At 39.4% G+C, this 27112-nt stretch overlaps 1 protein-coding gene across 2 annotated transcripts in view; it reads left to right on the top strand.

Annotated features, from left to right (window-relative positions):
* The first annotated feature begins 261 nt into the window (after window positions 1-261).
* The window catches only part of GADL1 (glutamate decarboxylase like 1), a 90329-nt gene continuing 63478 nt past the window's right edge, over window positions 262-27112 (top strand). The window contains exons 1-10 of one of the 2 annotated variants that reach the window (XM_075083296.1): window positions 270-397; window positions 1095-1232; window positions 10471-10640; window positions 11408-11534; window positions 13228-13318; window positions 14025-14131; window positions 15578-15693; window positions 21707-21786; window positions 21902-21956; window positions 24951-25067. In XM_075083296.1, coding sequence (XP_074939397.1) covers window positions 10491-10640; window positions 11408-11534; window positions 13228-13318; window positions 14025-14131; window positions 15578-15693; window positions 21707-21786; window positions 21902-21956; window positions 24951-25067 — 843 coding nt within the window. In that variant the 5' untranslated portion in view covers window positions 270-397; window positions 1095-1232; window positions 10471-10490. Of the gene's footprint in view, window positions 398-1094; window positions 1233-10470; window positions 10641-11407; window positions 11535-13227; window positions 13319-14024; window positions 14132-15577; window positions 15694-21706; window positions 21787-21901; window positions 21957-24950; window positions 25068-27112 lie in introns of both variants that reach the window. The other variant, XM_075083297.1, reaches the window with a different exon arrangement.

Below are 27112 nucleotides of genomic sequence, written 5' to 3'. Positions count from 1 at the left end.
ACCCTTGTCACAAGCAGCGACAGCAACGAAGCCCCGACTTCGGGAAGAAGGGCAGCTCCCGGGCATTAGAAACTCCCTCCCTTGCTCGCTGTAGCCTCCCCGCCGCCGGTCCCCGCGCACAGGGGGCAGCCGGGGGGCAGGGGGAACCCTGCGGGCGGCTCCCCGCCCCGGTCCGCCCGGCCGTGCCCCCCCGCCCCGCGCCGGGGGAGGCGGCTGGCGGCCGGCCCGCGGCGCCGAGGGTATTAATAGGCGTCCCGGAGGCAGCGGCCGGGCGGCTGCGGGTGTGCGGGGCGAAGGCTGCGGGCTCGGCTCGGCACAGGACGGCTTGGCGCTGTGCCCCCTCCCCGGCTCCTCTCCGGTCCTGCGCCCGGCTCCCACCGCGAAGGCGAGATGGAGGGTAAACGCTGCCGGGGCTAGAGCCGCCTTCTCCCTCCTCCCTCCCCCCGCCTCAGCGGGGCTGCGGCCCCCGCCCGCCGCGCCTGGGGCTGCGGTCGCCGGGGCGGCGCGGAGGGGCTCGGGGGCAGCAGGGAGGAGCGAAGCGCCTCGCTCTTTGCCCCGCTCGGGGCTTCCAGCCCCTTCCCCCGGCAGCCGCCGGCTTGCGGGGGCTCCCGCAGCCTCCCCGCCACGGCTGCCGCCGGGCCCGCGGGGGAGAGGGACCTCGGGGCTGGGGAGGGAGGCAGGGTCTGCTCGCAGCCGAGTGCGGGAGGGGTAAGGGCTGCCGCCGGCTCCGGGGCTCCCCCAGCAACGCGTGGAGACGAGCAGAAAGGCTGCCTGTTGAATATCTATCTATAGCCTCCTTTTGTTAAGGTGCAGCGCTAATGTAGCCAGAACGGTGTAATAAGGTATGGAGTTTGCAACGACTATTATAAAAGCATTGCAGCGTATAATTTTGTTGATATAAGTGATCTTTAAAGAGGCATGCTTTTTTTTTTGGGGGGGGGGGGGGGGGGGTTTACTTCCCCTCCCCCCCAGGCACCAGAATAAAGCAGGCATAGCAGTACAGTGATTTGCTTTGGAGCAAAAGGTCTTAGGGAGAAGTTAATCCCTTTTTATAAATGTATTCTCAAGTTTAACTTGTTTACCTGCATTAACAGGAAGGCCTTGCATCGTTATGTAATGAAAAATAAAAGTTGACCGTATGCTTATAAAAGTTTGCAACATGGAAGACCTATGGCTAATAAAATAACGAGACTTCTGTAGAAGCTTGGAAAATGAGAAGACGCTAAATCACGGTACGCTTAGGCTTTAGGTATGCCGTTATTTGCAAGGTTAAGAAATGAGGAATTCCTTGATCTTGTAAGTGGAAACTGGTTACTAAGTCAGAAAACAGAAGTGTTTGCAGATGGCAGTCCCCCCAGCCACAAGATCAATATTCTTGATAAGAGTTTCTCTACTTATCCCGAATTAGGAATCTTTTACAAAAGCAGTCAAAATGGCTTGGGGTCTAGTAGGTTTCTTTTCATTTTACCCTAAGCATGGTTAAGACACCAAAAAAGTTTTTACTTCCAGGTTAAGAAAGTCTCCTAGCTTGTCTCCGGAAGTTCGGTGTCTTGCATGCATGGGTGACCTAAGTCATTAGCACTCTATTTGTATAAAATCTCCAAACACAAATAATATATTTGAGATTGAGAGAATGTAAGAAGTCCAGAAACTTAATGTTTAAACACAATGTTTCCTGTTTTCTTAATTTGCTGTAAATTGAATGAGCTTTGTAAAGTTACGTGACACTCTAGTATGCAGTAGATATGTTCTAGCGTGCACTGCAGCTTAAGGCTGTACTGTACAAGTAGCAGCAGTAGTACTGTACGAGTGGCAGTACCTCCAAAAGTGATTCCTTTCAGATGCAGCTTAGCTCAATATCCTCTGCCACGATAACAGCAAAGATAAACTTCTAGTGGTCGCTAAGACTGAGATCCTAGTGTTCCCTTCAGCTGAGTAATAGTGTTCTTGTTCAAATGTTGCCTGAAGTATGCTACCAAAAGTCTCGTTTACTTCCGAAACCTGCACTTGTAAGACAGAATGAGTTTAGTGATAACATGATCCCCACCCTTGTTGCTGCAGTGTTGTCAGTCCCTCTACCTTCCTCATGAGTAGGATCTCTAACTTCTGCCTACATTCCTCTCCTCAGAAATTCTAGTGTCTCCCTGTCCGGTGTTCTTCCCTTTGCCTTTGGTGATTTGCTGTGTTTTCTGTCTGGTGAATGAATTTCACATCAGTTCATTTCACAGCAAGGTGGTGAAGGAAGTTGGGCTGTACTGGAGCCTTTGCTGGGGATGTTGATTGTAGCCTGATTATTTGTGGATTTAGGTGATTTGGGATCTGGGGAAAGATTTTGCTCATTATTTAGAGCCATTAGACAAATGAGGCTTAGGTTCTTGAGGTGTTAAGGTCTTTGCTACTTCCTGAAAGCTTTTTTTTTTTTCTAGCAAGTGTGCACCCACATTTAAAACCAGCTCTTTCTGGGCTGGTATGTGCAGTCTTTCTCCTTTCAGTACTGATTTCCTGTGCATTTAGCTGGATCTTGTTCAGGTTGCGTGGGAAAACATCTAGGAGACAAAGACTGAAGGGCACTTGCCTGTTGCAGCAGTAGCGTTGTGTTTGCATTGTACAACTGGAGCAGCTGGCAAAGTGGACACAGTTGCAGTGGAGACTTGGATGCGTTTAGAGTTATCCTTGCAGTGGCTGCGGGAGCACTCTTGGGCGGTGACATTGATTTTTAACACCCTTAATGTATCTGAAAGTGAGCGCTTGTGAGCTTCATCTTGCTTGTTGCTAATTAAGCCTAATTTCTTTCAGACATTATCAGCACTGTCCACAAGAGCAGCCTTACCGACTGTGCAGGGATGAGTTAGAGGATTCTTTAGGCTGTGCCTCCATTAACACAAAAGATAGCAAAATCCTACGTGTGAGTGGGGACCAGGTTGTAGGTTCCTACTCCTAGCTGCAGAAATGGGTCTTGACTGCACATGTCCTTCAGTCATTTGGCATCAGGGTAGCTTTCAAAGGTTGCTTTGGCAGGGAGAAAGCATGAAGAATTCTGTATATGGAGGAGAAAAAAATAGGTGAGATGTTCCCTTGTGGGGCATAAAGGCTGAGTCTATTAAGCAGAGTCTCAAGCAAGTTGTTACTAGCTCATCAAGTACAACAAACAGAGTTGGAGCTGGATCCACAAGAGGAAGGAAGCAGCCAGCATTTACGCAACATGCTGCTTTTTAACTTCTGAATTGCTGGCTGCTCAGTGTGTATATATGTTAAGTTTGGGGTGTTATGTGGTTTGCATCTGCCAGCAGACTGGGGAGATGAGTCAGCAAACGTTTATTTTGTGTAAGAGGTTGCTGTGTTGCCATCTCAAACAGGTGTAATGTGAAGCATGGTAAAACATACTGGAAGTTAAGGTGACTTTAGGGCTCTGGTAATGTGACACTCGGGTTAGTATTTTGGTCAGAGTGCAGGGATAGGATCTCTCCTGTGTCTTTAAAATCTGATCTGATAAAAAAAGATACTAGGATCTTTGCTAATACCACTTCATCAAAGGGAAGGAGACATAGGTTTGCAAGAAATGAAATTTGCATCAAATAAAGCCGTTCTACGTGAGTGCATTAATTCTGCTTTAAAAGTAATAAGAATTTTCTTGGCAGTTAATGAACATTTAGTGAAGAAGCTTAATTTGACATTTGAGAAGTTCAATAAATAATTTTTCTTCCTTGATTAAGGCATCTTTTAAGCTGTCACTTATACAACCAAGATTTGTCACTTTTTAATGCATTGGGAGATCTTGCTGCATACTGATTCAGCTATTATTGCCTATTAAACAGTTTAGATTTCATGTGCCTTAATTTCCTTGCCCTTGGCTATTTTAAGCAGCCTCCTTCTATAAAGACCATTTGTATTTCCATAAACATTTATTACCTGTTCAAGACACAAAATGGACACATTGGAATACATCTCTCTTTCTCTGACTTCCCTTGGGATAGTCAGTCCTACTGCTCATCCCAAATGTTTACAGAAACTACATCTCCAAGTTTTGCAAAAATAAAAAGTTACATTTTGTATGGCCTTTTTTGCTTTGTCTCAAACCGTAGATGTTGTTGGAGGTAGTTGTTTGTAAAACACTGGTAGCTCAAGGATACTCAGCAGGACATTGCTAAATTGGGGCCATTTCCCCCTTTTTTTATTCTCCCATCTGTGCACACAAGTTACCTTATTTTAACATTAATGGAGTTTATACATGTGCAATGAGGGAATAATAAATTAAAAAGGCAAATCATTGTTTTGTGGCATGTTTCTGTTGATGATTATTGTCAGGACTAGTCTAAGGGCAATAACAAAAGGTGACTTTGACCTGGCTCAAAAGCATGTATGTCCATCTCTATTACAGATCTTGAGTATGTGTGATATTGATTTTATTTTTTAATGAAAAACTTGTCCAGTGTCAGCAAATAGGAGGTGTCTTTCAAGTCACTGGACCAAAGGTTTTTTCAGTGCCATAAATATGATGAGGAAAGTGGTTCTTAGTGACCAAGGTCTTTTGTCAGCGAAGTAGCAATACCTCTATGAAGTAGCTGGTTAAATCTAGATAATTTGGAAGAGATTTTGGCTCTAAAACTTGGATGTCCCTGCCCTTTCATCTCACCTTATGTAAGCTGAAAAGCCTCATAAATATGATCTTATCCATTCGCAAATGTCAGGATTTCAAAAAGAAAGGTGGTCTCATAGCAGCTTGGTGTCCCTCTGCTAGTTATACTGCAAGACAGCTTGTGTGTCTCTGAGCTTCTTAAACTCATTCTTCTCAAGCAGACCTGTTCCATTGTTCAGAGATTACTGAGCCCCTTCTCTGGCCAATACATCATGTTAAAAGGCTGTTACACTTGCCTGAAGGGGAAAGAGTGAGCAACAAATGCTGTATGTACCTGGTATTTGGTTGCAGTGCTGATGCTTATCTCAAATGACTAATTAAAGTTTTGGCATGGTCAAAAAAAAAAACAAACCCCAAAATAAATTATCCATCTTCTGCCTTTCTTAAGGGAAAAGTGGAAGACTGGGATCACGGATGAAGTCAGACTTCAGGTGGTGTGGGGACTCTGGGTCTCTTTCAGCTGCCTTGCTGGGGCAGGGATCATGCAGTCTAACTGATGAGCCCTAGCATGCGTATCATGGCCAGATCTGTGCTTCTACCAGGCATCATCCAAGCTGTTGCCCTCCAAAAGGACTGCCAGTGTCTTCTGCTGGGACTTGCCATGGTATATTGTCACCTAGAAGCTTGGCCTCTTGCAGCTCAGGAGTTGTTTCCCAAAACCACATAGGAATATCAAGGCAGGCACGATGTCAAGTGATGGGTCCAGACCCCAGCCGGGTCCCTCATCTGTGTGACTGGTCTCTGCTGATCTGACCAGTAACGTTATAATAGTTGTGCAACTAAGCTTGCTCCATTTTGAAAGTGAATTGAACTACTTTGCTGTACATAATATACTGATAAATTATGAATGTCTATGTAGGAACTAGTTCAGAGGACCTAGTGGGCTGGAAAGTTACATCCTGATTTACTGTGCACTAGCTTCCCTCTGTTAGTAGCTAAGGTCATATCTCAAAGCAATGTTGTAGATGTGAATTAGTGAGCAGTCATTGGACATCCTTTGTAGGAAACAGAAAATATGGAAGTGTTTATGATGTTAAGAGAGTGAGAGGAAAAAGGTTGTTTTGACTGTGACTTGCATGTAGGGGTAAAACTTCCTAATATGAAATGCAGACTTTTCATCTATTTTTACATTTCAACCTGCACTGATTCTCAGAAAACTCAGTTTTAGTAAATTATTGCTTGCTTGGTTGATTTTTGAAAGACCGGAGTTAAAAATTGTTTTTATGTTATGACTAAAAATATAGTTCTTGCATGAAATTACAGGCTGTCGTGGACTCTTTTTAAATCAAGTTGCAGGACTTCCATTTGGAAAAAAAAAACCCAATTGTATTTTCACTTCAACTTGTTCCAGTAGGAAGCAGTGAAGTCTCAGGGATTCTTCATATTCTATGTGGGTCACACATAAATTTATCACTTCTGTCTGAACTCAGCCTCCTGAAGTTGTTAAATTTGTGATCCCATGCACAATGCCTGTGATTGACTTGCATGTTGCATATATATTCACTTTCCCCCAGAAAAAGGGGCGTTCATTAAATGTTCATTATCAATGTGCAACTTCTAATTAAAATAGAAGCCATTTCATTTCTCAGATACTCCCTATGCTGTTGGCAGATGTTAAAAATTAGAACATTTGAGCTGAGAGAATCTCACTGGGGTCAGGAAGTTGGGATTTCCATTTCATAGTTGACATCTGCCGTTTCTCAGTTTCTCATCAGGTTGAATTCCAATTCTCCACGGCCTTTCTTCCTAATTGGAAATGTTACAGCATGAATCGTTCCTGCAGTTACTTGGTTAGGGCACTGAGAAGTCATTGTTAAATATTAACGTCAGTTCCTGAGGTTTGGTTGCATAAAAATTCCCGATTCTTCCTTCTTGACTTTTGTCTGCTTCTTTTATTTATTTTTCTTTTTAGCATATCCTACCTAGTACTGTTGTGTACAGCAAGCACTTGGCACACAGTGAATGGGCACACCATGCCGTGAGCATTCACCTAATAAGCGTGCCCCCTTGGGACTCTGGAAACATCTCTGAAGGCAGAACCTCTCCTAGTGCAGACCTTGCGTTCCCTGTCAGATATTTGCTGCTGGGGCTCCTCTCCAGGTTTCTCTCTCTCCTCCCAACTTTTCCTTTCAGAATGGGAAATTCAGGTGTGGGATGAAGAATAGGACCAGTTTGTTGTAGTGTTGCATTTCAGTGCTAGCAGTGTGCTCAAAGAGACTATTGAGGCGCCTGTGAGCCTGGACACAAGCACTTTTGTTTTCCTCGGGTCCTGCTTTATAAAGGTCGCTTTTGCATTTTCATAGCCAGAGGATTCCCGCTGGGGGGTAGGGGGCTGTTACAGACCTTCTGAATGGATGTACCCAACTTTGTCCACAGGCCTTGTCCATAAACCTGCAAAACGGGAACATGTATAGGAGCAATTACATGAGCCCTACCATAGCTGTGCCTACTTATTTTTTTAAAAAATGGATGGCTTTTCCAGGACACCAAGTCAACTTATATACTGGATTCTAAGTAACCTGTATCTCCTTTATTTGGCAACAGGCCTGGGAAATCAGTTTATTAAGAAACAATGTATTTTGTCTTAAAACTGGAGTGGCTTTACTTCAGTCATAGACATACAGAAAACAGTGATTAAAAAGACCAGAAGTGTCTTTAAAGATTATGTATGCCAAGGGACTCAGCTGCATACTACGGGACAGGTTTGTGTTTTAATACTTTGACACATGATATGGCACCACTGTAATCCGTGAAACATGGTGGTGCGGAGTCTTGACACTGAAGTTCACTTGCTTGCTTTTGCTGGACACACTGAAAGAAAATACTGAGGTCTTTGGAAAGAAGAACTGTGACTAGATCATACAGAAAAAGAAATTTAAAATTTGTTTTTGATTAATGCCTGCCATTATTATTGCATTTGTTACAAAGCAGAAATCAGCCTTTGGTCAAAGCCAGCCTTTTTCATTCACTTGAATAGTCAGTGGTGCTAGAACGGTGTCAACTGAACAGGATTTGGCTCTGGCATTTAGGCACAAGCTACTCTTTCATAACCACCCCCTTCTGTTTCTGCCTTTTCCTTGTGAGCAGTAAATCTTTCTGGGCATTTTATTTTACTCTCCCAAATGTTGTCAGAACGTGCCAAGTACAAGGCTCTAGTCTCTTTTTGTAATGCAAGAATTTAGCAGTGAACATTTTCATATGTTTATGGAAACACAGATGCAGCTTTTAAAATACTTGATAGTGCTTACATAAAGATATAGAAACATCTGAAAAAAAAGTTTATTTTTCTGTACGTTATTTCAGCTCCAATTAATTTATGCTTTCTGCAGGGAAAAAAAATATTGATCAAAAAAATGAAATGCTGGGTTGCAATCCTTAGGCTTCTGTAACAGAACGTTTTTTTATTCAGGATGAAATGTGAGAATTATGGGCTTGATTCTGCTGCTGCTGAAGCCAGTGGCTAAATGCCCAATCACCTCCAATTAGAGCAGGATTGAATCTTCTCTTTTGCAGGAGGATATAGTGAACAGTCAATAATCCTTAATCTCTGATTTAAAGCACTTCCATTTGGTAAAGTTTTTGTTCTGTTTCAAGCCTGGAGCCATTTGGCTGAAATTGCATTTGATATACTTTCTGGAAGTCTGTTCTCTGAGTCTGCTTAGGAATCTGTTTCTGCGTTCTTAAATAGAAAAGAATATACTTATTGCAGCCACATCTCTAGATTGTTTGCCTATCACGTGTGAAAACAAAAAAGGTATATTTGACAAGGTGTTGTTTCTATGAAGTGGGCTCAATGTGGAACACATTCTGCTAGTGCAATCAGGTGTGTTTGAGACAGATATGTAAAAGGCCCAAAATTCTTTGAAAATGATGTTTTGAGCATTTGAGGTATGACTTTTAAAAAAAGTTTAATTCTTTTTAAAGAGACAACATGAATTATCAGCTCATAAAGATAGTGTGTATGTTTCTTAGCTTGGATGCTGAGCTCTGAGAAGGTGTTAAAGGCATGCTTTTTAACTTGGGTCCTGTGACATAAAAAGTGAACCTTGAATCTTTCTGGAGGTTCACCCATCTAAAACATAATAAATTGGTCATAGGATCTTTTAAATAATGTGACAAAAAAAGAAATAATGTTATGGAAATTCAGACTTTTATAATCTACTTAGTTTTTCCTCTTCAAGGTTTTTACTACTACCAGGAGGAAACACATTTATTTTCCAGTAAAGGGGAGTTTGGAGTTCTCATAAGAACTCCAGAAGTCAGACAGTTATAAGTAGAAGGTTAAGTATCACGGGATTTGCAGCAAAATCATGATAGGTGGGAATATTGTATATATTCAACAGTGGTTTGCAAAACCTGAAGACCTTTACCTCAGAAAATGTCTATGTTTGGGGCTTGATTTAGCTGCTGGTTGTGAAATAGTTGTTCCTATTCATTTCCAGTAATAGTCTTAAGGTATGTTCCAGGGCAGAATTTAGCTCAGCAAGTTCAGATTGAAATGGTAAGTGATAACCAAAAAAATATTGAGAAAGTGGTAAATAATTGCAAGGTGTATTATTTAATGAAATATAATGTCAGCTAAGTCCTGAACTCTTTGCTGGAGCCTTACACAGTTAAGGTGCTGTTGAAATGAAGGGTCTTTTCCCTCCCTTCCTTCTGACCCCTCTACTTTGTCTTTCTCTTTGTGTGCCTTTCTCTTTGCTTTGCCTTCCTCTTCAGTGTCTGAACTTTCTCCTTCATGCATCTTTACCCTTCTACCATCCTCACTGTAGATGAAGATGACCCTTCAAGGCAATGCTGCCTGGCTTCATAGATCTTAGCTATTCTAAGGCAAGATCAGTGGAGAGATGTTGTCTGTAACACAGATAATGTGGATATGGTAGTTACCGCTTCTCCTTTCAGCCCTATACTGTTTCAAATGTCTTTTCCCATGATATTTCCAAATGTCTCACTTTCATCTTTATCCTCACGTTGATTAAAACTGGAGTCCTGATCTTACCGTATGAAATCAATACATGAAATAGAGACGTAGTTGCTGCTATTGGCCAGTGTCATATAAACATCTTGGATGTGCTTTCAGAAGTAATGTAAAGGATGAAGTGGTAATGGGTTTATGGAACACATCTGGAGAGTGCATCTCCTGGATAAAGGTGAGGGAGAAGAAAAAGATCATTGTGAAGTGAATAAACAAGATAATCTGCACATCAAATTAGTGTGATTAGTGACTGAGGGCACTTAATAGGGGCAGAAATGAAAGAAGTACAGGTATGTGATATTGACAGCAACATCAAAAGGTTTTACCTTGATGGAGTGTGGGTCAGTGAAAGACTTCGCAGAGGATGCAGAAGACTCAGAGCAATAGGACTGACTGGTGGAACAAGCAGCATAAAAATATGGGAAATGAAGCTGAAAAGTATTTAATGAAAAAAGGGGAGCAGGAGGGATGATGTGGAGGGAAACATTTTCAGCTAAGAAAAATGCCTATTAACTTGCACTTTATTTCTGTTTATCCAGCTGCATCATATTGTAGGCCACAACTGTATTTTCCTCTGTGTTTGGAAGGTGCCTTGCATGCTTTTGTATGCTACAGAAAGCAGTAGATACCATACAGTAGGCTATTATTACCTACATAATACCAATCTAAGTTTGAAGTAACATGTTGGGGTTTTTGTCTGTAAAGATTCTTCCACCAAAATCTAGGTGGAAGTCCATGTGATATTTTTCCTTAAGTTGACTATATCTTCAGCAGTGAAGGAATATTTTTAAAAATGTTTTTTTAGTTTATGATTTATCTGTCCAGGTCTTGCTCTAATGGTGAGTTATTTATCTTACAGTTGGTGTTTGCAAACAGGAGATGCTCCAGAAGAAGAATGCTGTTTTGGTGGATGGGGTCATTTTAAATGGTCCAATAATGGACTCAAAAGCAGGAGAGAAGTTTGTGGAAGAAGTCTGTAAGATTATAATGGAAGAAGTCATCCAGAAAGCTGATGATGTAACAGAAAAGGTAAAGCCATAGAGTGTTGTTGAGAATTTGTAGCAGAGAAAATGAACAGTGAAATAATTTTTTTCTAAGTAGCCTCAAAATTGCTCCTAGTCTCTCTGAAATAAAAAGACAGCCTTACAAATGAAGAATTATACAAATTCATATTATAAAACCTTTCAGTAGCATAATTAGCATACATATTTGCCAGAAAATAATGAGTTTTCTCATCTCAAAGTACAATGGTCACTTTCTTTGAGAAAACAAATGGGTGTAGTGTTTTTCTTGTTTGGGATGGGGGAAGTTAGTTATTTGCTCCTTGAGATGCTAGTATTGGAGAAGGAAGAACAGTGGATGTGGTAGCACTGTGAAAGAGCAACATTATGAGATTGCTATGGGTTTGGCAGAACCCCTGCTTAAGAGGCTGTATGGGAAGAGGAGCTACAAATGAATCATGCTTGCCTTTGGGCATGCTCCTCTTGGCAGAACAGCATCTGGAAATGCTGTGATTACAAATCTTTAGCTAAGGACAGAATTTGACTTGCAGGCCTCTTGCTTTTCTGCTTTCCAGCATTCCCCACTCTAATTTTTATGGTGAAGTAATGCCCAAGACACAATAAAACCAAGATCCCATGAGACCAGTTTACCAGAGATATTTTCTAGTGGCATGCTGCCCTGCAATGGGCAGTTTTGTGAAACTAGCGCTGAATGTGATGCTTACCTTGTACCTTTAACCTCTTCCTCTTGGCTAACCTGTTCACTGCTGGTGTCTCCCCCCTCCTCATCACTAGGTTTGTGAATGGAGAGCCCCCGAAACACTGAAGCAGATTCTCGACCTGGAAATGAGGGACACTGGAGAATCTCATCAGAAACTCTTGCAACTCTGCCAGGATGTTATACAATACAGCGTCAAAACCAGTAGGAGTGTGATTTATAGTTATTTTGTATGCTAACTTAGGAAGACAGGATACTGTTTACAAAGTTCTGTCACCTTTCAGGAAACAGGAGGTGTGAATGTTTATTTTCTGCCTGCCTATACAAGTATGCAAACATTGGTTGTGTTTCCATTGTTCAGGTGAATGCTGGTTGCCATAGGTTTGACTAAAATGTCTAATCATGGCAAACTAATTGAGAACTAATTTCTGTAATGCCATTAATAGTAGATTCTGACATTTTGAAGTCTTGTGAAAGTCACCTAGGCAAGTATGATGTAACAGTCCAGCAAAACATGCAGGAGGAAGACCTTTGTTTGTGTTTTCCTGCTGTGAGTGGTGTGGAGTGGAGTTGCCATGACTGCCTTCATACATTCTTAGTGACAATTACCCTGCATTTACTATTGTTTGAGCAATAGCCTTATAGGGTGTTAATTTGCTGATAGGCAGTAATTCCTGTTCCAGACACTGTGAGAAGAGCACCTGCAGTGTTTCAGAGACAGTACACCACTTCTCTGCAGGATTAGTTCTCTGTGGCTAACCTTTCTGCAGCATGTGTAGTATAATTCAATCTTAGTGAGAAGGGACGAACAACATCTGTTCAGGAAATAGCGCTGTGGCTCAGTAGCTCAGGATTTCAGATGTGGCACGGCTTAGGCTGTGTTTTAGAAAGTGAGAAGGACATTTGATACAGTTAGTTGTGCATTTCCAGGGCATGTTCCCTGCTACAGTCCCTGTTGCTAGAAAGTAAAACCGTAAAATAATTCTGAGAGTGAACATATGCCTTTGAAAACCATAGAAAAGTAGCCATACTGATGTACAGGAGGAGTGCACTAATAATATGCAACCATAATTACTGCGTTACTGGAAGGTGTTCTATTTATCTTAATTTTGCAAACTGCCTTTAGATTTTAATTTGTTACACTATGTCACCTCAGAAAGGATATTGTGTATAAAAATATGCTGTGCAAATAGTCTTTGATCTATAAACATTTATCGAAGCCCCAGAGGTAATATAAATGGAGCTAAACACTTTACCTGTTTTTTCATATAGAAGTACTGTGCTGTGGATTAAAATTTAAGTGGTGATCCCACTGCTGAACTGACTTGTTTTTGTAGTCACTGATAGTATAGAATTTTCTCATAATCAGTTATATATCAGTGTTTAAAGGCATGTAAACAAATTCTGATAACTTGTCATTTTAAGTCTGCAGCAAGTTTTTTTCAAGCCATTATGCTGCCTCTCTCAGTGCTGAGACTTTGGTGAGAGCACAGGCAGAGCTGCCTGGGATCAGCAGGTTCCTGATTCACAGTATTCACGCTGCTTAGCAAAATTTGGCTGAGCATCCATTGTGGCCTCTCAAGACCACTGTTAAAAGTCACTCTGTTTACTCAATCGTTGATCTATGGTTTTTTTATTTATAAAACTTGAGAACAACCCACATTCATTCTGTGCACTACTTACATCTCTCAAACCTTGTTTTGAGACCTGAGAGAACTTATTAAATTTACTTTCAAAGGGTTGTCTAACCTAAGAAAAGGACAGTAAGTCCAGAAAATACAGTGAATGATGAAGTGAATTGTGGTTTGCAGTGATCAGCGTTCAACTGAAAGGGCCTGTGATATATTCTCTTTTCTCGTCTATCCTGTCACTGCTTGCTTTTCATCTGTATTTTCAGGTCATCCAAGATTTTTCAATCAGCTGTATGCCGGAATAGATTATTACTCATTAGTGGCTCGTTTCATTACAGAAGCACTGAACCCAAGTGTGTAAGTGTAGTTCTTTTTCCTCTTGATGATGAATTAGCATGCTTTTTGGAATAACAGCTTTTTTTTGCTTCCCCCACCCCCTTCTGATTTCGGCTTTCGGTGTTATAGAGGAGGTAGGAAATGTGCAGGAATTTGGGAGAGAAAACAGTCTGCATTGTTTGGATAGCTCACCAGAAGGTTGGCTAATCTGATGAGGCCTTTTTTTCTAGTTTGGGAGTTGGGGCTTAAGAGGAGAAATCCTTGGGTTTTTTTCAAGGCTTTTAAATGTAGACTTTTATCTTATGTAGTGCCTAAAAATGATTTGATCAGACTTACTCAGTTGTTCATTTCCTTTGAAGCATTCTGCAGAGTTGAATGCAAATGGTTACCTCCCTACTGTTTCCTTGCAGATGTAAAGCCTAAACAAAAAGTAACTGTTGCTTGTAATATATCATTATAGCTGAAACTTAAGCATGTGACCTACATTAAAATCAAACGCAGATGTATTACTTTGAGAGTGGAAGTGTCAATGTGATGCTGTCAGGATCTAAGCAGTTGCTCTACTGGGTCAGATCCATAGTGGTTTTAGTTTAGAGTTCTACTGCTGATGGTGATTAGCTTCTGATAGATTAGAGAAAGGTACAAGAAACTATCTTGTTTTACCAATATTCTGTGGCATGAGTTCTGTAGTCTTAATACCAATCAAGATGCTTTCATTTCTGTTCAGATATACATATGAAGTATCCCCTGTGTTTCTGTTAGTGGAAGAAGCAGTCATCAAGAAAATGATTGAGTTCATAGGCTGGGAGGAAGGTGATGGTATCTTTAATCCAGGTAGGAATGATTCAGATTTCAAGCTGAGTCATTATACACCAACTAATACCAGTAATTTCATGAACGTTGGACTTGTTTGAATATTGGAAAATGCATGCGAAAGTCCAGTGATGCACACAGAGCTACTCAATCCAGGCTTATCTTACATGTTTCTAGTAATAATTCTGTGGATCTAATCAGTGAATGAATGAGAACTGTTCTATCTTAAATATAATTACGTGGAAATTAATTGTTTGTAACTGATGCCCTTCCTGACCTTATTAACAACAATACCAACAGCCACATGGGACTGAGTCAAATTGGTTAACAGTCAGGGAGCTGATTTAAGTGCTAGACACCAACCAGTGGTGCCTGAGGGCACTGATCTGTGTATCTTGCCTATCAGCTGTGGGAGCCAGAGTTTATCTTTGTGGGAAGGTCATGAGTTTAACTCCTTTGAGTTTTGATAGATTTTTTTTTTTTAATGTTATGACAAGGCCAACCAAACAAATATTTCTTAAGCTGCTTGATAAGCTGCAGCTTTCAAGTGTTCTGTAAAGCAGAGTTCAAGCCCACTGTATTGAGATAAGGAAGCATAATGATATTATTCCACAGGTTATTTGGATAACAAATTATCAGGCTTGATGCAAAGCTTTTCTATCTAATTTGGGGGTGAGAAGAGGAATTAAATGAGTTAATGGATTTACAGCCCCCCTCCAAAGCCAAAACAAAATCAGTAATTCTAGCCTACATGTGAGTAGTAGAAAAATAAATACATTGCAATCCCCGAATTGGTTCTTTTTAAATATATCGTTGGTATGTTTTTTTTTTCCACATGAGATTTGATGTGTATTTTCAGTAAAATCCTTGCTTTTATGGCAGAATTGCTTAATTAAAACTACTGAGATATTGTCAAAAGATAAATTAACTGTGCTAGTTTTATGTAAGGGTTTTTCTTATTATTTCAGTTTTGCTCTTTTAAGTGAATGAAACCTGTCCAGATTCTACCTTGCAGATCTTCCAGTTACCACTCACTCTGTTTTTTTTTTTTCTAATGGCTTTTTCCTCCCCATAATACTCCGAGGCCTGGTTGCCCAAGAGATCTAGGCTCTGTATGGTGCCGCCACAGCTGAGCTCGGTGCAGGCTGCTGAGCTAGCCCTGCTTCAGTGTAAATGGGAAAGAGCTGTTGCAGGGTATGCCCTGTTGGGGAGGACTGTTTGGATGCAGTTCTTATTCTTCAGGAAATATCCCCAAAGAGCATTCAAACTCACTCTGTTTCCATGCGTTCTGCAGAGCCCAGAGTTCATTTTATGTCTGTAGGCTTTTGGGGAGGAAATAAGCTATGATGGATGCATCTATAGGTTAACTATATGGTTTATTTTTTTTCCCTAACAGGTCAAGCACTTGGACACAGCACAGGTGCTAGGACTGTGGCTAATATGATATTTGTATGTCTCTTTCTACAGGTGGCTCTGTTTCTAATATGTATGCTATGAACTTAGCAAGATACAAATTTTGTCCTGAGATAAAGGAAAAAGGGCTTTCAGGTTTGCCGAGACTGGTCCTGTTCACTTCGGAAGAGGTAAAAAACAAAAAATGCTTTTTGAACGCTGTTTTTTCAAAGGCTGCAAAATTATACCATTTGCATATCTGATGGGGCACTGGTATGACAAATTTGTCATCCGTGTATGATGTGCAATATTGGAGCTAAGTGGCGAAGTCTGGTGGTGAATTTCCCTGCAGAAGCTTCCTTGCTTTCAGAAAACGAACACAGATGTTCTTGCTCTTGGAAACTGCTGGTAGAAGAATAGGTTGTATGGGGGGCAAACCTGAAGCAGAATGCATGCAGTGTGTTGTGGAGGTCTGCAGCATTTGATTTCCCACACCATAAAGTCTAGCAGGAGCCATAGGTAGGTTTTGGATGTAAAAGATTTTTTTTCTGCAGGTTTAATTTGCACTAAGCTGAGCACTTGTGGACCTGGGAGATGGCTTTTGCAGCTCTCACTCTGCCCTATGCCTGAATACAGATTGGCTGCGGTACAGAACCAAACCCACCATGAAGCATTTCAGAAAAAACGGCTCGATTTTTATACATTTTTTTAAATAATTGAAAATATGTGGCTAGTTTAAAAGTTTTTGAATAATATCTGTCCCAACTGCCTGTGGGAGATTGAGTTATATTCATACATTTATTCTGAAGCTATTTTTTGGAGGATTTTTCTCTCACCTGTCCCTCCAATTTTAAGAGTTTATAATTTGATTAGTACAGAGTTATTATTAATTCTGATTCCACTATATAAAGGCCCCAGTGGAAGTGAGAGTGTTGTTGTACTAGGAAGTATATAGTTACTAGAATAATTTTAGCTCTTAAGTTTATGCTCTAAACAGTTTGCAGTGTAAATAGAAGAGACTTATTTTGAAGAGGCCTGAGGGATGAAGGCATTGCATAAGTTGTCCAAGACAGCACATATATTTTGGAACTGAATCCAAATGTCCCAAATACAGGGATTTTTTTTTTCTCCAGGCAAAATATATTTAGGTTTTTTCTTTCTGAAAAGTGTGTATATGAAATGACATACCAGTTCATACTTAATCCATCACATTACATCTTAAAAATAGCTAAGGAAGTAAAAATGAGGTTGAAACATGTTCTGCTAATGCTTTTGAAATGAAGCATGTAGAATTTTTATCATGAAGTAACATTTTATTTCATTGCAAGATTTAATTAAAATGTATGCTCTCATACTCTAAAACAAACAAACATTTAATTTCATGACAAAATAAATTTTATTTGACCCCCAGTCTAAATTTATTTTGATGTCTTTGCTTCACCAGAAAAACCAAAACCACAAAACATAGAGCTGACCAGGAAAAATAAATCGGTAAATTATTTGTAAGGCAGTGCTCTTGATTTCTAATACTTTGCTTGATTCACAAAACCATGTTGTCTTTAGTACTCAATAATAATTTGCTGTGAAGCTTTCACTTTTAGTAGTTGGTTATTGTCTAAGATCTCTAGTGTTTATTCATGGTTACGTGGGAGGAAATGTGCAAATTCATAAATACTTGCTTTAGATCCACCTGTACTGAGTCCAAGTTATGCTACTTTTTAGAAGTTTGTTTAGTTCAGGTATGTCATATTGAGAATATATGTAATAAATGGCCCACACTGAAGATAAGTGCTTGTGTCACACAATCTTAATTTATTATTTGTTTTTATTTTGAGCCTTCCTTTATTTAGCATTTTGAGCCTTGTTTGTTTGTTTGTTTTTAACTGAAAAGGTACCTGGAGAAGCAAATGATTAAAAAAAATTGATCGTATAGAAGTTAACAACCTGTGTTTATCTTCGATGTGAATCAGGCAAACAGTGTTGGCATGGAGAAGCCATGAAGCTATAATGAACTGCGAGTATTGATAAGGAGTCAAAACACCTGGCTGCTCAAGGCACTTGCATCATTTTAGGGCTTCGCTTCAACACTGTGTTCAAATGAGATGATCTTTGCCTTGAGTTGTCAAGTCCCGAACTTGAATCTGGTACTTGGCAGACTGAAAGAGTTGCCTTGCTGTAGAGCAGGGGAATCCAGACTTAATTTTACGTGATCTGGAGCTACGTGTTTTTGTGTGTTCTTGGATAACATGAAGGTGTATAATGCATAGCTCACCCAAGGTCCTTACATGCTCTATTTGGCCTTCAGGAATAAAAAGGTTCCTTGTTCCTGCAAGTAAAATGCTTAGCTACTTAAAACCATGGTGATACACAATGAACACTGTTTATGCTCCATTGTTCTCTTGCTGGACCATTACAGAGTGATTCCTCCTGTCACAGTAATAGAGAAATTGTTATACCCCACTTTCTTGAGGCATGATTTGTGGCTCTGTAGGAACTGAATATAATTGTAGTAGTAATAGATGTCAGCCCACCTATTTATTACTTTTTGCTATTTGGGTCCCATCTGAACTTTTTTCTGACCCAAGAATATATTGCATTGATCTGAATGGTAGAAATCTGCTAAATTTGAGGTAACTGAGGGTAGAAGAGGATGTGTAAACAGTTGAAATGTGCATGCTGATATAAGCAGTTTTTTAAATGCAATGAGAATAAATTCCTCCCCAGTGCAACTTGATCATGAAAGTAATAAAGTGAGAGAACACAACATTAACTCACCATGTTGTCCCCTGTTGAAATTACAACAGACAAAAATGAGTAATAAAACAATCTCATAATAACATAATTGCTTTATGCAATCATGTTTCTAGGAAACTTTTCAAAATCAAGAAAATACAAATTTATCTTTTGTTTTAATGAGCACAGGGGGAAAGTACCTTGTCTTTGAGAACATTATTAGGAAATGAAAACTATGTATAGCTCTAGTTAAAACAGTACAGCAGCACATCTTAAACGCACTGTTCCAATTTGATCTTGTGCTCAAAGGCACTAATTTCTTACTACAAATGGCTACCGATTTAATAATGTGTCCAAACAAACAAAACTGCAAAAGATGTGGTGTAGCTGTATGCTTCTACGGGAGAACTTATCTTGGGCTGCATATCTCCGGGACACAGGGCTCTACCCACCCTGGGGACAGTGATGCACAGACATCAATATGATGGATACAAAATGTCCGTTTATTTAGCTGCGTCACACGCTTATACAGCTCTTGAGCTTCCTGTTCCTGCCACTCCTATGGGGAGGAGTCTATCTTTCCGTCACATCCCGTGATCTTCCGGTCGCCGATCCCTGTCTATTCCCCTACAATATAGCAAGAGTAAGCTGAACTCACCGTATTTAAAATTATTACTTAAAATTATGTATATAATCTCGATACAAATAATACCTTTTATTTGGATATTTCTTTCTCTTTTTTTGGAAAGGGAACTATGAGCAAGTGAATTAGTTGACACTGTTGTGACTGGAGCTGCTAAGTGTTCTCTGGTATATTTTTTCTTAAAATGATTTGGTGTAATTTAGCATAATGGATTCTAGTTATGATAGTGGGGAAAAAGAAAAATTTTTGTATGTTTTCAATCAATATAACTGAAAGACTACTTTTTTTTTCATCAAAGAAAGCATATTCCAAGTCTATGTAGTAGTATAAGTCTTGTCCCTTTCCTGTTCTACTGAAGACCTGACAAAATTTTCCAAGAGGTGCATAAGTAGTTGTGGAGGTGAGGAATAATGTATCTTACAGCCTGTTTTGTTTTGGTGTTCCCTTTGTTCTTCTCTTTCCTCAGCATTTTGGTATAATCTCTTAGGTGCTCAAGCCTCTTTTCTTTCTCCCAGTCTCCCATGCCGTTTTTTTGGTAACAAAATATATGATTTAGTGATTGCCTGTTGACTAATATACTGAATTTGCAGGTCTACTGCTTTCTCAGTTTGGAGCAATCTGATTATTCCTGGTGATTCATACCTTTCATTTGAACCTAATGGCTAGAAATCAGTGATGGAGGCAACTTGTATTTTAAGTGATTCACTAATCAGTTGAAAACATTTCCAAACTTCTACTGAACAACACACAGCCACTCTACCATCATTATTATCAATATTGATGTAATTTGATGTAATGCATGACTAACTATCCACCTATGTATGTTGTTATTCTTGTAACAGTCTAAATGAATGAGCTGTAAAGGCTTTCTGGATGTGTCATGTTACAAAATTAAGCTTTCTTAAAACTACCTGATAGTATCAGGTAGTGTCTTTGTATGCCTTTATTTAAAAAGTGGGTGATGGTGGGGGAAACGTTTTTGTCAAAAAGAAAGAGAGCCCTTTGAGATGATCCGTCTCATCAAAATAAGCGTGACAGGCTTTAATACCCTTAATATATTCATGCCCACACATTAAAATGTTGTACATTTTTCATAATTATGTTCCACAGTAACTGCATTTGTGTGAACTCTGGAAGAAAATGGAATTAATTAACCACCTGGCTTCACCTCCTGCATGAAAAGTAATAATTCTAGACATCTTCACGGTTGCTGGAGTATCCGTTATTTTAACTCTTCAGTACTGTTTTGAAAAAGAGCCAATTTTATTTTTTGAGATGAGCAGTAATAATCCAAGGCTTGGATCATCTTGATTCTGAGAACTGTGTAGCCCTATGAGATGCTACATACTCTCAAAACTGACTCCATTGCTATGAGTGGGTGGGCATTTGGCATGCTACAGGTTATTCAGAGTGATTTTGACATCTAAAAATATCTTCAGATTAAGAAGGTTACTGTATCTTGAATTCCCAGGCTAATCTTGAAGATGGATTAAGCCGAGATCAGCATACATTTATTCTGGAATAAGACAAAATGTTCTTGTGCTTGAATAACAGTATCCACAGTAGATCAGGTCCTTATAGAGGTGAATGTTGGAAATATGGTAAGATGTACCTTGAATACCTGTTTAACAGAAAAAAGCTTGTAAAAAGGACAGAGTGGACTGTGTGGGCTTGAGTATCCTTCTCACCAGAGCCATTTTACCACTTCCTGACTGAATAAACACCTGTTTCTAATAACCTTTGAGCAGGTGAAGGGGCCTCTTCTTTTACATTCCCTTCACAGGCTTCATACACTAATGCCCTTTATTCAGTGCAAAGTGAGAAGTGGGCTGCATGTGCCTGTACTCATTCAAAGGCATCTCTGTGATGACACCTAGCTAAAATTCTTTGCTGAAATAGTAATATCATTTTCTGAAAAATGCAGACTGGTCCAGACTGGAACCTTTTGCAACATTTGTACTAACTTTTGAAGACATGCTGAGTCCTGTCTAAAGTCTGCTTGCTTTCATAATGGCGGTTAAGATTCAAGTTCATGTGAACAACCTTCACAACACCATGATTTTCAGATCCTTTTGCAGAGATAGGGCCTTGAAAGCCTTGGAAGTCTCAATTGTTCTACATCTGCAGTCTTGGGACTTGAGCTCCTTGATGCTATGAACAGAGTTGCTGGATCAGGCCATGGGTCAGTTTAGCATAGTATCCTCTCTCTGGCAGTGGCCAACAGCTGATGTTTAGAAAAAGCATATAGAAAAATTACAAGGGTACAGTGGTAGAGGCTTTAGATGTATCTTATGATGTAACCTAATTATGGGTCCAGTTTCTAAGGAGTGGTGCTTTTGGTCTTTCAGAACTATCGGTTGCTTCTAGGCTGTTGTGTTCAATAGCCTTTGGACCTTTCTCCTGCATTTCCGAACTCTTACACTCCTTGGTATTTTTTACTCAGTTCTATTAAAACATTTTGAAATAATTAATAATTCTTCCCTGATGACACTTCAAAATGTCTACTTTTCATTCCAATGCAGAACCAGCTTTAAAAAAATTGTATAGAATAGTTTTTTATTTTTTTTAAGCCCCCATTTTAAACATGGTGCACATCATTTTTTTTTTTTTTGTGTCTTATTTTCCCCAGTCTTCAGTGTGTGTCACTGTTAAATACAAGGTGGTCTTGGTGCTGTGTAACCTTGTCAGTTTGCTTTCTGTTTTACAATATGCTGTTGTCAAGACTGTTAGCTGCTATTAAAATAATTTCAGCGCGACTGTTCCCTATGCAAAGGACTTTCTTTCATTTTAATTGTGAACTTTTTTTTTTATGCCTCTTTCATTTACAGTGTCATTACTCCATGAAGAAGGCAGCCTCCTTCCTGGGTATTGGTACAGAGAATGTTTACTTCGTCAAAACAGATGAAAGGTAAGTAAGCAAAAGCCATGGCTGTGGTCTCTGAGCCTTTTTAAAATGCAGTAGTGCTGTACATAACCAACCTATTTGAATGTAACTGAAAAAGTTTTAAATCTGTGTCCCTTAGAGGTAAGATGATACCTGAGGAACTGGAGAAACAAGTCCAACGGGCCAGGAAAGAGGTGAGAGGGGGAGAGAAAGCATGAAGGAGAGAGGAGGAGTGTATGCAGACAGTATGCTTGTGTCTGAATGAAAGGAAGGAAAACTAAGAGTGAGTGAAATCTTTAAAAATAGGGCAGTTAACGTAACAGTGTCTTTCTTACAGGTGCAATTCATTTGCCACAAACTTGTGGAACAAGCCAAGACTTCTAAGTGCTACATTCTTACGAGGGAATAAAATTCCATGGGGTATTTACTACTAATGAAAATCCTGAGTACAACACTGCTCTGAAGTATTTAGCACATTTCTTCTAGGATTTCTTTTGGTCTTGATCCTTTTTTAAATGGATGCACTGTTTTTTTTTCTTTAAGTGGTAAATGAGAGCTGTAGGTTTTTCAGTTAATTACAGCAGCTATTGTGCTATCCTCTGCAGTGAGCAAGAACTGTAACACGTGGCTTAGTCTCTAAAACTATCATACGAGTTACAAATGCTAAATTTGGTCCTTTCTAGTGTTGTAGCAAGAGTGCAGAGATTCTGTCCTCTGCCCGTTTTCCCCCAGGGACTTTGCCAAGTAGAAAGTCAAAGGCCAGCATCTGGAAGTGTATTGATGTGTGTATTTGGACAACATTAACATACATTCCAACAGTCTGTAAGACAGTGCTTTTACAGTCAACATGATTTATTTTAGAGAGCTTGGAGGACTGAACGTGAATCGTAAGGCATCTTCTTTTGGCTTGATTAGCTCACCTTATTTCTCTTTGGTCTTGCAAAACCAGAATTCTTGTTTGTTGATGTAATAATAAATTTAATGGTTATTTGAAAGAAATCCTCTGGCATTTATGATCTTAAAAAAAAAAAAAAGGTCAACCTCAGTATGGTGCTCTGCAATTTGAAAACAAATGTTCCATATTTAAAAGCTCAGCTTACAGGAGAACACTATCTTACTTGCATTTTAATGGAAGTTACAGGTATATTGGAAGGTTTTCATTTCATCAGAGCTTCAGTAATTTTGTCTGTCCTTGATAAAGTGCTACTTTACAACTTTTACAGAAGGATACTTCAGTGAATTATAGTAAATAGTCTAATGACTCTAGACAACAGAGGATGTATTTGCTACTGATAAGAGCACAAAATGATCACTGACTATAAATAGCAAGAGTATTAGGCCTTTTTTCCCTAGTATTTGGTCAGGGAGATGTATTTTAACTATATTGTCAAGAAGAATAAAAATTTAAATTCCCTTTGCAGGGAAAAATGTAATGGTAACAATCTTTGGAATTTGTAGACATCCTAGACTTGTCCCCATATTCAGTCATGGTCAGCTACTGGCTGCTGGGGGACCTTCGACTTTGATGTAGCTGTGGGATAAAATTGGTGAGAACAGTAAGAGAAACTAGGTGAGCAGATGCATCTTTGCCTCACTTGCAAGTGTTTTGTACTTCAGCTTCAGGCTGGTTTTAAGTTTGATTGACTTTTATGGTAGGTTGTACTAGGAATGAATGACCAAGAAGTGAATTATAGGCTGGTAATTCTTTGTGAATGTATGGGATTAATTTAAATTGATTTCAAGGTTACTTTTCAATGCTTTAGCACTTTGTAAAGAAATTCTAAAATACAAAGAAATAATAATTATATACCATTCTAACAGTCCTCTACACTGTGAAAAAGGTATAAAACTGTCAGAGTGTAAATGTGAATCTAGCCTGTTTCCGTAGAAGATGTTTAAAAGTGGCAACCCCCTGCCTGTTAAAAAAAAAGATCGGATTTCAGCTGAAGTGAAGATATGAGACACTCGTGTGTCAAGTTTGATTTTTCAGCTGATGTCTGATTTCAGTGAAGCTACATTGAGTCATATGAACAGAGAGACTTACATCATCTGAGAGATTTAATTCACTGCAAGTGAACTCCAGGGATCCCAGATTATACCATTTAATAACAGCTTTAGTCCATCTTCAGTAACTGCATTGTCATGCTGCAGGCCACATGCTGAAATGTGCAGAGGAGCTCCTTCAGCATGTATTTACCAGCAAGTGAGACTGTACTGTCATTGATAGGGCTGATACCCTGAATTTCATGAAGTTGCTTCAAACTCCACCAATTCTTTTCATTGTTTCAGTTTCTTCTCCTTAGTAGGCACAGGCACGTGCATCTGCAACGGCTGGTGCCATCTGGTATACGTGGCCTAGTCTGCTGTTGTAACTGCACTCCTGGTATTAGTTGAAGGGGAAAGCAACGAGCAAAGCCACTGAAACCAAAATGGATGGCTTGCGATGGTTGTCTGAGACTGCAACCCGACAATAGTTTTCCTTATCCCACCTGTTTAAGCTTAAAACTGTCTTGAGATTTCCAATGGCCTCTCTCCTAAGCTTCAGTTGCCATCTACAGCCCTTCCTGTTTTCTAGACAGGAGTAGCAAGAAAATAACGCTTTGCTGTAGACCAGGCATTGGGGTCAGGTAGTGATGACTGTCCCAGTCACTGCATGTGTGTGCCAGTGCTGCCTAAGGCAAATCATGTTCCCTAACTGAAGGTTCCTCTTCACCAGGCAGAGAATAGGGGCATTGTAGAGTCAGCGCAGGTGGAAACCCTGGGGGGGTGAGTCCTTTCCTTGCATGGGTGGCTTGCTGGCTGAGCTAGTAGCTTTATTTAATTTGGCAGAATGGCAGCAAATACAGTAGTAAAATGCGGAAGCTGAGAAATTAAAATCAGTATATAAAGAGACATGTCAAATATCTGGTATGTTTTGATTTTGACAAAACTAGCATCTGTCAAAATAGTCTGAAGCTGGTAAAGTCTGCTCTGGGATGGTGTTAACTGGAAATGGAAAATGCTTTTTTTTTTTCGTTTTTTTAAAGAATCAGCACTTTTAAATGCAGTACCTTCTGCTGGGAAACTAAAATGTAGACTGTCGCATCGATGTCCTACATTCCTAGACCTCTTTATAATTTAGCTCTGCAGATATACTGGAGGAAATGAGCAGTGCAAATGACAATTTTTTGTTTTGAATCCTATTGCAGGGGTCAGCACCATTTCTTGTCTGTGCTACAGCAGGCACAACAGTGCTGGGAGCATTTGATCCTCTGGATAAAATTGCTGATATCTGTGAAAAGCATGGCCTCTGGTTTCATGTTGACGTGAGTTTGTATACTGTGTAGTTTTGTTTGGCATTGCTTTTTTATAATTGCTATTTTTCTTTGACTGTTGCAGTTTCTTTGTAGAAGTAAGTAGAGCTCTAATAACATTTTTTTGCATAGAGAACAGAAATACAGTTTGATTTGTCTCTGTTATGTGCTAAAAAAAGGCAAATAATTTGGTTGTGACAAGCAGTCAAAGTTATTTTATCATTCTCAGGTTATATTTCAAAATGGTTTTAAAATAGATTTCCTCTTGCTACCTCCTAAAAGTGTTTCAGGGGTGATTGTATACAAATATAAGTTCAGATTCTTTCCACATTCTATTGGAGAATGGAGACATTAGAATTGTGGTATATGGTTCATACAGGTTAAAACAAAGGTATTTTTTTGACTCAACCAGTCATAAATTATTCTGCTTCATATTTATGGTTTTCTGTTTCCTGTAGATCTCCTTATGTTTTCCTCAATTTTTCAGAAATTTTTTTCTAATTTCTTTATAATTTTTGGTTTGGATATTAAAATCCATAAATGAACCTTTTTGGAATAATAATTGAGCCTTTTTATTAGCTGAAAGAGTTAGATGTAAATGTATTTTTGTAAAAGTAGGTCTCTTCATATTTTCTAAAACTGCTTTCTCATTATAATTGCTACAAATCCAGAATGGCTAGATTAAAAGCCATGGAGCAATGAGAGAAACTGGAGCAACATTAATGGAGGTTTTTAGACCTGCTCTAAATTTGTGAGGTGTTTGTTTTTAATGTGAAAAATCACGTAGGCAGTGATGTGTGTTTCAAATAAATGTCTCGCAGACATTAATAAATAAAGTCACTGTATGTGTGAGTCAAAAGAGTTTTCTTATTGACTTGGAGGCAAAGATGCAGAATTTAGCCCTAGCATTTAAAGTGTCTGCTAAGTCTCCTCATGGCTGTGTGCTGGTGAGAGTGACCTAGATGATTTTCAGCAGAAGTGTAGCATTCACATTAGACACTAGCCTCTTGCTTGTCTGTGTATAATCAGTGGAAAGAGTGATGTATTCAGGATCTGTGCTGGATCTTGGGTGAGTTCAATAGGCATGGCTGGAGCCACCTCCAATGGCTGCAGAAGGACAATGAGTAATCTCCTAGCATTCTCTCTCTAGCTGAATAACTAAAATTAGGTGAGATGAGCATGGGCCGTATTCTGAACTATATACTTCATAGGCAGTTGACAGTGTTTTGTAAAGAATTAACTTTCTTCTTCCAATTTTGTCTGATGTTAAAGTAAGGTAAAAACGTCAGTGAATACCTTAAAGTTAGTTTTCTGTTTGAGCAATGGCTGTAATTGTCAGATGTTAATTGATTCCCAGTAGAAGGACAAATGTCCAGTAATAAATTGGGCTTATGGTCTAGAAGACCAATCGTTCTGTTAAGATGTGACTCATGTTATGAACCTCTCAATGGTTCTCAGAAGTTCTATCGGTATTTTTCCCATCTTTTCTCTCACCCTTATGAAAAGTTGAGTGGATGGCTGTTTATTTTTTGTTTGAAATTTCTAGCTGTATTTTTATGAGAACAGGGTATGGGGAAAAGACTGAAAGCTTTTAAAGTAAGTGACATCAGGGACACATGTATATACAAATTTGCTATGGTAAAATGAGCAGACAGTAATTCATGTGACCATTTTTTACTCACAGCATCGTTAGAAATAGGTTTACTAGAATAATATGTGAAAAGGTACAGTGAAACCAGGTATCTGCCATTCAGAAACATAGTGAAGAGTTGGTTTAGTTTGTTTTTAAGCAAGCCTACCTTCTAACCTTATAGGCGAGAATATGATATCTTTAAAAGCTTTGAGGATCTACATTCTTCTAAAAGGCCTGGTTTCTTGTTGAATGATTTACATATTATGCAGTCTGAGTTATAGCAAGTGAGTACTGCGGTTTGGGCCTGCTGTAACTTTGGAGGAAAAAAGAGGCAGTACAATTAAAGCGAAGATTAAGAAACGGGGAAAGTTCTGTCTGATTTAGGACTTCTCATGTATCATTGATGGGAATGAGGATTATCTAC

This window comes from Phalacrocorax aristotelis, chromosome 2, assembly GCF_949628215.1.
Source record: "Phalacrocorax aristotelis chromosome 2, bGulAri2.1, whole genome shotgun sequence".
Taxonomy (NCBI): Eukaryota; Metazoa; Chordata; class Aves; order Suliformes; family Phalacrocoracidae; genus Phalacrocorax; species Phalacrocorax aristotelis.
Note: the sequence above shows the minus strand (reverse complement) of the source record. Positions and strands in the feature narration are given on the sequence as shown.